Genomic DNA, 12,215 nt, shown 5'->3' with positions numbered 1-12,215 from the left:
CCTCCCGTTCTCTCCATTCGCAGACCTGGCAACTGCGCCGGCTCTCCATCCATGGAGAGGTACAAAGTATCCAACGAGTTCCCCGACGACACACTCAACTTCATCAAGATGCATCCGCTGATGGACGAGGCCGTGCCCTCCATCGCTAATAGGCCCTGGTTCCTCAAGACCATGGTCCGGTAAATATTACACACTCCACAGGCCGTCAGCATCAGAGGTTCTGTGAGCCGCTCTTCAGCCCAGGACAATAATTAGGTGAAGTGCTGCTCTGAGAGTCAGGCTGCTCATTAAAACACAGTGGTACTCCACAAACTAGCCGCTGACCTATTTTCTCTGTAGTAGAGGAAACGCTGATGTACGCAATACTATACTACCATTCTCCCAGAGTGACTCTATAGTGAGTGCAAGGGAGAGAGTGAATAATTTGATTTCTCAATTGCGTCTCTCTATATGCTAAAGCCTGTTAGTTATATGAGAAATGTTCATGGGATTTCATATCTTCATCGATAAAGAAGACGATCGCTGCTTTGTTGCCAATTGCTGGTTTTAAATCCTCTGAGGAGATTTCAAAGAGAAATGATTTTTTTTGTTCTGTGTTTGTTTTTCTCCCGACTTTCTGGAGGTTAGCCTGTTTCCCAAAAGCCAATGCACTGTGGCTGATATCACTAGATCATAAAGGCCTGTCTGGCTTTTAGCTACACTACACACAGACATTGCAACCAACGTCCTGGGGGAATATGACAGCACATCCCGGTGGCACGGCAAAACTAGCTGACAGAGCTTTTTGAGAAAAGTAAAAAATACAAAAAAAATCCAGTTTTTAATATGGCCCTGGTTCTGAATTTAGTTGCTCATGATTTCAGTTCGGCAGAGCATGCCATACCGCTGACAAGCCCCAGTGGTGGAAATATCACTATAAAGATGAGATACATAGAGAGCTCCGACAAATTATTTGCGTCGTATCACATCTTGCTTCTACTTTGCTGAGGTTTGACCTACATACTGTGCAGGCTTAGTCAGAATACGAGCAGCTTTCATCAAGGTTATCCCTACACTGCTCTCTATTCATTAGTGCGCTATATCATACGACCATAATATGAATAACACAGTGTTTCTGTCTTTATATAATCAGTCATCAGACTCTTTTATTTGATTTGAAATGACACCATAGTGAGCGGAGCCCCGCGTGTATGTCGCAGGCAGCAGTTAAAAGCATTACGTAAGCTCAAAACGCATCATGGAGACATGTGGAGTGGAAGAGAGCGAGGTCTTTTAAGAGGCCTGTCGCAATCCTGTGAATCTGCAGGTGAAATACTGTTCTTGAGCTGAAATCAGATGGAAAATAAAAACAGTAATTGGGTTGAATCCTCGTTCCACCCTGCAGAGGATTGCTGCAGATGTGAAAAGGAAGAATCTTTCCCTTCCTGAGAGTTGTTGTGCAGTGGCAGGGACCTCAGTTGGCTCTACACAATGATTGAAATGGAAGTAGGCAACACTCTGAAGATTCCCCCTCTTGAGATTTTTTTATCATCCTTGAATAGCAAAGACAGTGAACGTCTTAGTCCTTGAGATTGTATTATGTCGCTGAGATCAAATCATATTGACACAGTCCTCGGAGCTGCTGTTCTGCTTGAATGGAACAAAAAAAACACATTAGACCTTCGCACCGCTGCTGCTGTTGATTGGATAAAGTCACAAGAGCTTTTTAGGAGATATTTAAAGAAAACAGGAGGCAGATGGGATAAGAGGATATGACCTTGTGTGGGTTTTTTTTTATGGGCTCATGGTGTAAACTGGTTCCATTTACATTCAACACATTCAAAACAAATCACCTTCAGAGTAGCAACTACTTCACCACCCACGTGTGAATAAAGAACATTCAGAAAACCATTAAAAAGGGCTTTGGGTTTTCAAGAGAACCTCACCTTTAATTTGCAAATACCCGATTCTTCAATTAAAACCATGAAAACAAGGATTTGCCTAATACACATTAATGAGACAATAGCTCTTTGATAACTTTAAGAGTGTCTTGGCCCTGAAACTAATTGAGAGATAGATACAGAGATTAGATGGTAAAAGTAAGTAACCGCAGAGGAGATCTCTGAAAAACATTCCCTATAATTTGATTCATCTAAAACCGTTTGAGTGGCAGGTGTCTAATTTGTATAATTTCATCGAACTTGAATCTGCTCCTTTTTTTTAATTGAAAAAGTTATTTTCGGTGCTGAGCCAAGCTGTGTGACCAGCAGCTGTCAATTACAAGAGACAGTGATGTTTACAGGTTTTATTTTGAGCAACCACCTGAAATGCCCTATGGCAATCTGATTGAGTTTAATGAAATAACAATCAATTAATGAGATTAATAAGAGAGCGTAATCTCCCCCTGCTGCTCCTTGGGCTCTTTTAGACATCTGACACAATGCTGGTAGGCAACCTTACCATTTGTTGCTCCTCTAACTTGTTCCTCCACTGACTAACTAACTGATTAACTGGTTGATTTACTTAACTTTCCCTGGTGACAGGTATCGTCTGACGCGTATTGTCGTGGACGGTGAGGCGGGTCCCCACAAGAACAACACGGTGGTCTTCCTGGGATCTGAGAAAGGCATCATCCTCAAGTTCCTGGCCAAGGTGAACGATGGCTTTCTCAACGATAGCCTGTTCCTGGAGGAGCTCAACGTCTACAACCCTGACAAGTACGTACATGCATGTGTGAGAGACGGATAGGAATAGAAAAACACATGGATACAGTTGTTACAAACGAAAAAGTCAGTGGTTGCATGTGTGCGTGTTGCAGAGATAGAGTGTGTGTGTGTGTGATTTAGCATGTTTTCCAACCATCTCCCGACTCAGCCAACCCACCAACCCACCAGCCCACCAGCTCCATCAATACCAGTCAGTTCCCCCGACCCATGATACAGTGAAGTCAGCCAACCAGATGGCTACTCTATCATTTAAAAGAGTTTTATCAGGTTACACTTTGTCCAACCCATCTACTAAATTAAAGACATAGACCCCAAGGCTCTGGATCGCCTAGTGCTGTGGTTCCCAACCATAGTGGAGACTAGCTCCTCGGAATCGTTGGCTGATTAAAGGAAACACACACACACACTCACACACACTCACACACTGAGGTCTGTGTTTGTCTTCCGAGCCAGGCCTTGATCTTTGTCTAATACATTACAAGGCTGTTGGTGCATGTAAGGATGTGAGCTTGTGTCGCATGTGTGTTTTCGTGAGCCGGGTACCGTGGCGTGAAGCGAGCTGAGCATTGTCGCGTATTTGGAAAAGAAGTGAATAAGGAAAAATCGGCCACAGTGGGACCCTGCCAAAGCAAATGTTTAGTCGAGGGGTAATGGATGAACAGGACCGATTTGGCAGCACAAACAGAGGAGGGAGAGAAAGAGAGGTAAAGACCAGAGAGAAGGGATGGAAAGAAGCACAGAGGAGAACGCGTTAGACAACCGAGAAGAAAAGGGGAAGCAGAGCGAGAGCTGGACAGGAGGGCTTTCAAGGTTACCACTGTTTGTTATCCAACATGCTGTGGCCATGTGACGTGGCGTATGGAGGGGATGAAGGGCCGGCCCTGCCCTCTCCTCCCTCCCCGGGTTGTGTCTCTTTCTTGCCTCTTCTCTGCTTCTCTTGTTTCTTCTCTGTCTCTGTGGCTGAGGCCGAGCATCGGCATCGGCTGCCGGCCATCTGGCTTCAGTCGCGTACAGTAAGTGACTTTGCCTGCCTCCCGCCCGGCTGGCAGGATCAGCACAGGCCCGATTGCCGTGCATTACCCAGTGTAGATGGACTCTAAGCCCTAATTGAGAGCGGTAATACGGGGACCAGTGCACTGCGAAGGGGGAGATTAAATCCCAGGAGCTGGATGGTGGGATGGAGAGGGGAATGGATGGAGAGAAGGGATAGAAAGATGCTTGACACGCCCAAAGGGATTAGCATGCGCTGCTATGGGGGCGAGCAGACAAAGAAGGCTAGCAGGGATGGAGGAATGGTGGAGCAGGAGGAGGGGGTTGAGTTAGCGTTAGTGGGTTTTACAGTTAAGTGCAGTGTTATTGCTGACTGCTCACAGTGCCCATCTGTCTGTTTATCCATTGTATCTGTACCACCCTTTTCTTTATCTCCCTTTATCTCCCTCTGTTTCTGACCCCATGTTCTCTTATCTGTTTTTCCTGACCTTACAGTATCTCTCTGCTACAATCTAGCACAACTGTATTTCAAATCAACAGTTAAATCTCGTTTTTGAAACATTTCACGTCTCTTCTGAGTTGACACTGCTCCCATAAAACCACATAGATGAATGAAAGATGGAATAATCCAGGTTTTATCCTAAACTCTGTCGTCCTCCCCTAGGTGCAGTATAGACGGTGTGGACGACAAGCGGATTATCGGCATGCTGATAGACAGCAAGAGTCATTCTCTGTGGGTTGCGTTCTCCTCCTGTGTGGTTAAAGTGCCACTGTCTCGCTGTGAAAGACATGGAAGATGCAAGAAGTAAGTTTGATGCTTGCACACAAAGTTTTCATTTCTATTCAAACAACTCTGATCTCCTCTGAGAGAGTGGAACGATCTGACAAGAGGCTAAAGGTGAATGTTTGACTTCCAGGTCCTGTATAGCCTCCAGGGACCCGTACTGTGGTTGGGTGTCAGAGGGAGCCTGCAGACAGGTGGTTGGCAACATAAAGTAAGTAAACACAAACACAGTCATATCAGTATTTGCCTTGTGCTCTGAAAATCCTGCTCATTGAATGCATAGGCAAGGTTGGGTGACAGGTGGTTTGCACTGTCAGGGCCTGAATGGAAGTCCAATTTTGAAAAAATAAACCTCAGATAGATTAAAAATATAAGAACAAAAGTTAGGTTAAATGGTGTCACTTACTGGCTTTTCTCCATAGTAATAGCAGCTAAGGCTCATGGGTATTGTAGTTTTTTATTCTCTATAGAGTGGTAAAACAATATATGATCTTTCAAATATTTAGTTGCATTTTCTAAATCTGTACGCCACACGCCACCCCACTAACTTTATATTGTCTTCATATCTCAAGAATCACTTGAATTTGAACAGATTTATATTTTGTCACTTCTAAAACGATCCCTCCTGAAGTAAGAAGCCTGCATCAGTAATGAATGATCCTCCATTACAGCTACAATACAGTAAACACACGACACGTTGAGCTGTTTCCATCTGTTTATCTGAGAAAAACCATTATAACGCTTGATCGTAAAAAGCCTGTGACACGTGTGGTTTACAAGACTTCACAAGTTACATGGAACAGTGTCCACACCTCTCCTCTGTCAGGCCTGGTGGCATTCCTTTCTCGATTTGTCGTGTCTGTGATCTTTCTAATTTTATGGTGAGTAAGTGCAATTTCCTCCCCCAGGAAAAGGGGGCTATAGGAAGGATGAATGGAAGGAAAGTGTTGGAAAAGGCTTGGGGGTTGGTAAGCAGAGCTGGGTAAAGCTCAACGGTCACGGGTGCTGTAATTTGTGGCTGTAGTTGCGACACAGAGCCAAATTATCCCTTCTGAACAAACAGCGTATGGAGTTTTGTGGTGGGAAAAACGTTTTACCGATGAAGTCATAACAAAAAGGGCTCTGCTGCTTCAGTGGCTATTTGACGATGAATGGATTTGATCCCCCGTGCTGGAAAATGATTCTGGCCTGTCGATACTCCACATGCCCACACGTACACACAAAACATGCAAAACGAAAACAAACACACCACCCATCCCATTATTATTCTGCAAAAGCAGAAGCGTTGGACCGTTCTGATTGAGTTTCCACCTTGACACTTTGGCATCTTGACACTGTACAGTAATTGTTAGTGAGAGGCGGAGGGATGGGAGGTCTGGTAGAGGCTATTGGTCTGTGGTGAGCTATTGGAAGCATTTGCCAGACTGGACAGAAGGAGGGATGAAACGAGGGAGGAGAGAGTCGGAGGTATTTTGGTGCTGAATAAAAAAGTGGTTATTCGCAGTCAAAACAAATCCCTGCAAAGACGAAGCTCGCTCTTTCTCAACATCACTCCGTTTTCCTACTTTTTCGATTCCTCATTAAAATAAAAAACCCTTTCCCAGCACATCTCTGTTCCTGTTTCCTTGGCTGTCTTTATTTATCTGTCTGCCTAACCAGCTACCTGCCTACCTTCCACGCATTAAGCCCCCCGTCTGTCTATCTATTTTTGTCCACCTTTCTTTTTCTCTCTTTCCTCTAACATATCATTTCTCTCTTGCACGCCACCCCTCCTTTCTTCTTCCATCTGGCCCTCGGTGCTTGCGTGCCAGCTTTCCCATGTGGAGCTATGCCTCTTATACCTACTGCCTATAAACAGCTTGCACTCTGGTCTCCTGCAATATGGTCCCCGGTCACCCCCCTGTTCTTGTGATTCTGGATGGCTGTTATTATGTAAACTAGTTGCACGACTGTGTTTTGTAGCATATCCATAACTATTTGTTAAATATTTAAGCCAGTGTCACTGACTTTTCTCTCAATCCGAGAAATGGTTTAATAAATGCTGCACATATAATGACTTAATACCGGGGGGGCCCTGACTATTACAGTCCAGCTAACTGCAGGTATTCCTTTGTAAATCAAAGCCATGAATCAAAATGACTTTGAGGAAACATTACACACACTTCTTTACACTATATACTACGTGCAGTACATAGTCCCCAGCTGCCCATTCACTCCAAATATGAATAATTAATGCTATTATGCCTGACCTGTATTTCAGCAACCACACATCTCACATAATAATCTCATAGGATGTAAGTTAATATAAAATGTGGCCCGTGGAGGCCTCCAGTTTATGTACAGTTTGAATCTTTAAATATGTATTATGGGGTTGCAGTGGGATCTTATCTCTGAGCTGAGCCGTCTGTAGCGTCACATTAAAACACTGCTTCACTTCAGCTGCTATGATGCAGCTGCCGTGGGACGTGAACCGAGGGCTCACACAGTGGTTCAGTCACTTTCGTGCGTGCCAAGCGAGGGCCAGACACTGCATGTCTAGTGTGAATGCTCATTGTTAATTAATCTACAAACCACTGGGATTTAAGATGTGTAATCTTCATCTCAAAGCGGCCTCACACTCTGCAATATTGTTATCAACCTATATTGGAACCCATGACCACAAGGGTGCCAGTGTTTTGTCTTATCAAAGACGGAAAACAACATTTCATGGCAGGGTGGGACACGGTGATGGAGTCGACGAGGAAAATCCGGCAGAGCCTGGACCGCATCTGTGCTTAGACAGTTCTAATTGTGCTGCTCCGTGTCTGCTTTGTGATTATGACTGTGTATGATAAGCCAATCAGATAAGCAGATTAAACGTACCCCCGAAAATGAAAAGAGGATGCTGCTGCTCTTGTTGTTTGTGCTGTTGTGGTGAACGCTTTTGAAGGGAAATTGGTAATCGGGAGAGTAAAATGTACCATTGTCGTCCCAATTAAGGTGCTGCCAAACTGGGGGGAAAGATAAACACTAAATGAGAGTATGACATTTTCCAATCATCTCCCCCGTGTACTGTGACTATACATGAAAGGCTACCTTTGACTTTGTTTCTGATTCGAGGGCGTTACAGCAGAAATCCAATTGTATTTTCTTCCATAAAAATCTCCTGTGCTTGCCCTTGCCGTCAGGTTCACGCTTTCAGCTCTGATCAGGGGATAAGGTCTTGGGTGATACTGTTTTGGAAAATCATTCCTCTTCATGCTATAATTGTGACCAGCGAAGGGTGAGAAAGATGAGAGGCGGGTGGACAGACAGGAGGAGGAGGAGGAGGAGGAGGAGTGGCGAGGAGACGGGGAGCTCGGGAGGACTGTGAAAAGCTGTCATGCGTGACTCCGATCCTGGTTGACAGTTGGTCCGCTCTGTTTCACAGATCTCCTTACTGCCTGCTTGGTGGTCTTTCAGGAAGAAAACAGGTCTCGATGCAGATTGCGTCAGAGAGTAACATCTCCAAAACTCTGTCTCTCTGCGTCATGTGATGGCCCTCGAGCACTGTCACCCCTCACTGCCCGGGCCGTGGCCCATGTGATTGGGACTTCTGCCTCATGTCTCTGCTCAACAGAGATTATGTCAGATACAGAGAAATAGTAAAATATAATCAAAGTGAAAACTTTTAGATGTTTTTCAGCATTTTTCCCTTAAAAAATTAAGAAATTATATGTTGTCTTTCCAAGATGAGAAGAACAACACCAATGTCATGTCTCTTAGCTTAGCTTAGCATAGGGTAAACACTTAGCACTTTGCAAACGTAGCTAAATTACTATCGTTTAAGATTTTGGGTTGCTGTACGTTATGTTCTTTTTACATGAGTCAAGATTTATCAGTTGGTCGATATAACTAAAGGCCAATTTGAGCCTTTCACAGTCATATCAACATCTTTGTTTATCAATATGAAAACTTTGGCCCCCAAAAATCCATTTCAAGTTTTTTACACATTTTTTTTTTTTTTTATGGATTAAAGAAACCAAGTGTAATCCATTATTTACCATTAAATAGGTGTTGATGCATGTATTCTCTTTTCCTTTAAACAGTGAGGCTAGCAGTTTCCCTCTCTTTTCAGTCTTTGTGCTAAGTTAAGCTAACGAGTCGTAGCTTCACATAACAACATGCATGTGATATCACTGTTATTTTACTCTTGGCAAAAAATCAAATAAGTGCCAAAAAATGTATTTTTATAGCAATACAGCATAACGTGCTTTTATTACATCCGAGTAAATCATCAATGTATTTGTATCAACACTCCTGGCAATGATCCCTGAGCCAGCTATGGATTTACCAGCCTGCCAGTGTTCTTCATAACCACTGATTTTATACCCCCAGGGCAACGGATAGTTTTTCTTTGATTCGGTTCCAGGTTTCGGGCTCTGAGCGGCACACACATTGTGCAGGCGCTTTGTTTGCTGTGTTTGTGCAGTAGCATCTCTTTTAGCCGTGTTACTTTGTTAGGTGTGGCGAGCCTGCACAGCCTGGCCTGTTTTCCACCGCTGACCATGATGTCTCTGTTCCCCGCAGATCAGCCTTTGAGCAGGACGTGGAACATGGTAACACAGATGGCCTGGGAGACTGCCAAAGTAAGCAGGCCCTCTTCACTCTTATCTGTCCTCCTCTCTTCCATACCCCCCCTCCCTCCTCCTCCTCTCCTACCATTCCTCTCTTCTCTGTTAACTTGCTCTCACTCTTCACTCGTCTCTCCGTCTCTTTCTCCGCTGCTGTCACCTCTTTCTCCCCCGTCTGTTCCGCCCTCACAATCCTCTCTTTCAGCCTCTTCCATCCATCTGTCCCTCTCGGCTCTCATCCTCCTCTGTCCTGCTCCCGCTGTCTCTCTGGTCCCCCACCGGTCAATAGAGTGTTGTGTCCCACTGGGCAGAGACTGGGTTCCTTCTTGTAAATTGCAACACAAACACAACCCAAACATTCAAGTGACACACAGGATTTGACTTGTGAGTCGTCACTGGGCTCATTTTGAAACACAAAACAAGACGGGGCTCTGAACCCAGTCGACCTCAGTCGCTTTGAAAGGTCTCTTTTGACAACACAGGGACTGGCACAGAGAGCCAATGTATATTTGATCTTTTTATGTCCACAAAAACAGTTTGGATTTGGTAAAAGCTTTAGCCTGTTAAAATTCTACTGAGCTGCTCGGCTGGCAAGAGACGCTTCAAAACATTTTGACGTTAAATCGTTCACCCTCGTCCATTTCATCTCAATTTCAACTATTTACGCAGAGTAAATGAAGCCGGTGCATTTTCTCTTCAATTTCATTAGTGAGTTTAGTCAAGGGAATCCGTCCTGTTTGACCTTCATAGATCACCTCTGATTAAAAGTTAGGGGTATATTGAGCGGCCGGTCGATTGTGAATTACTTTCAAAGTCATGGCTTCTTGATCATGTTAGAGCAGAACCTCTCTTTACTGCGTGCAATAACACGTTTATTCTCATTTCTTCTCTTCTCCTTCCAGATACCTTTGTGGCTCTCAACGGTAAGTATCCCACATTTACTGTAGAGGCAATTAAAAAGAAAAAGGCAGCAGCTACATTTCATCCACCCAGACTCTTAAACTTCTGCCACACCTCTTCATCTAGTCAATCAATCATTCCCTCTCAAGTAAATGAAAACTCCGCCCACATGTGTAAAGACGGGTTATTAATGACTCGAGGGCTTTAACTGAATTCATCTCATTCCTTCTCTTTTCGATAGACGTTCCCTCCAGTTATGAAGGTAATGAAACATTCAGGCATGGTCAGTAAATGTCCCTCCTCCAAGTCTTTCCTCCTCTGGCCCCCGTTGACGTTTAGAATAAAGTACGTAGTATTAGTAATCAGAAACCTTACGCTTACAAATCTTTAAACGCTGATTCTGATTCTATTAGTTGTGTAAGACCTCCACTCCCTTCGTGTTCCCCCAGCCCCGTCCCCTTTATCTCCTGTGCAGTAGCATTGATTCTCCCTGACCTTTGCTGGGCTAATTGGATGGATCTGGTTGTTGGTGGTTTGGGGCCTTGATGTTGAAGAAATGCCTCGACGTGCACATTAAGCAGGACGTGTCATCAGAGAGCCGACGGAGCCTGTTACTAGTCAGCAATAGATCAGACGCGGTTCTGCCAACTGCCACCAAGCATGTGCAATTGGCAGCAGAGTCGAAGATAATTAATTCAGATAAGGCTAATGCAAACGTGCACGGACGTTTCGCACATGCAAACACGGGAAGATGGCTCCTTCATGCAAATGCGTTCACTTTCTCAATCGCACGGCGTGATATCACAATCACACTTAACTAATGGCAGATTTTTGCTCACTCAGGTCTTTTGGAGTAATGATACTCAGATGTGATTCGCCTGCAACAAAGTCACTCTTATCCGCAGCAGCCGCAATCTACACTCACATCCACCTCAGTTTTATCTAATCAGATGGTGCGTCAGCTTGGTTTTCAGGCGCTCTCAAACACACAAACACACACACACGCACTCACACACACACACACACACACACAAACACACACACAAATACACACACACACACACATACCTTGAAGCAGCCAGATCAAAACAGTCAGATTCATACAGAAAGACGAGAATAGATATTTTGAAGTTGTTCCAGAAAGCCCAGCTCTCTCCCTTTCTCCCTCTCTCACCCCCCCTGTGGCTGCACCCCCACTGCGATTCTCTCCCTTCTTTTCAGATCCAGGGTCACGGTATCAGCATCTGCACCCATATAGTGTTGAATATGATTCCAAAAGCCCTGCTGTGTGTTTTGGTGTTTTGAAACACACACACACACACACACACACACACACACACACACACACACACACACACACACAGAGATAACACCCCATTTACAACCCCCCAAACAAAGTCTCAGCCGTCGCCCCAGAGCCTCTCCATCTATCTGCCAGTGGTTGATATGGATTTGGAGATAAATAAATGCCCCATCTCCATTCTCCTCTCCTCTCCTCTACTCCAGACTAGACAACCTTCCCTCCCTTTTAATCTGGAGAAAGAGAGGGATGTGCATCCGTCTGCAGTTTAGGGCTTTTTTCCCCCTGATCCGTGGAGGAGCTCGGAGGCTCCAAGCTCGCTCTCTCTCTCTCTCTCTCTCTCTATGTGTGTCATCTGCCTGAATTGCACTTCCCCTGGCAGTGGGGGGAATGAATTATAAAATAGGCCTGTCACACTAATCTCTCAGCCCTGGGCCAATAGTTAAATAAATCATTTTAATGATTGCCACGCCACACGGAGGAAGAGGAGGATGAGGAGGCTCTGGGTGGTGTTGTGTGCGGGTGTCTGTTGCGCGTAGTCTACCAGCAGCATCAACGTTAGTCCCCTGAAATGTCTACCCATTAAAAAACACAAGCAGAACCACATATTGAAAAGACACTTGCATATGTGCAAGTAAACACACACATAAACACACACATACGCACACAGACCGACACACTGCTGTCACCTCCTCTGAGGAAATAGGAATTGGGGGCTGAGCTCCACAGAGGATGTTCAACTCTTCACTTTTAATCTAGGAAATATTTTTTTTAAACCTGTACTGTAAGTATGTGGGATGGTAACGTGATTAGCACGCTTCAAAAACAGTCAGACAAAGCTTATGCACCCATTCCAACTTCTGAAAAACAGAGCAAGGCAGATGCAGGAAAACACAGAGCTCTTTTGAGAGACGTTCAGTGATAGAAGGAGAGGCAAACGATCC

At 44.7% G+C, this 12,215-nt stretch overlaps 1 protein-coding gene across 1 annotated transcript in view; it reads left to right on the top strand.

Annotated features, from left to right (window-relative positions):
- The window catches only part of sema6a (sema domain, transmembrane domain (TM), and cytoplasmic domain, (semaphorin) 6A), a 57,969-nt gene that overhangs the window by 31,136 nt on the left and 14,618 nt on the right, over positions 1-12,215 (top strand). The window contains exons 11-16 of the mRNA XM_061071599.1: positions 24-179; positions 2,523-2,696; positions 4,360-4,500; positions 4,613-4,690; positions 9,028-9,086; positions 9,974-9,994. Of these exons, the coding sequence (XP_060927582.1) occupies positions 24-179; positions 2,523-2,696; positions 4,360-4,500; positions 4,613-4,690; positions 9,028-9,086; positions 9,974-9,994 (629 nt within the window). The remainder of the gene's footprint in view (positions 1-23; positions 180-2,522; positions 2,697-4,359; positions 4,501-4,612; positions 4,691-9,027; positions 9,087-9,973; positions 9,995-12,215) is intronic.

This window comes from Limanda limanda, chromosome 5, assembly GCF_963576545.1.
Source record: "Limanda limanda chromosome 5, fLimLim1.1, whole genome shotgun sequence".
Lineage (NCBI taxonomy): Eukaryota > Metazoa > Chordata > Actinopteri > Pleuronectiformes > Pleuronectidae > Limanda > Limanda limanda.
The sequence above is the reverse complement of the archived record's forward strand: the minus strand, read 5'-3'. Positions and strand labels throughout refer to the sequence as shown.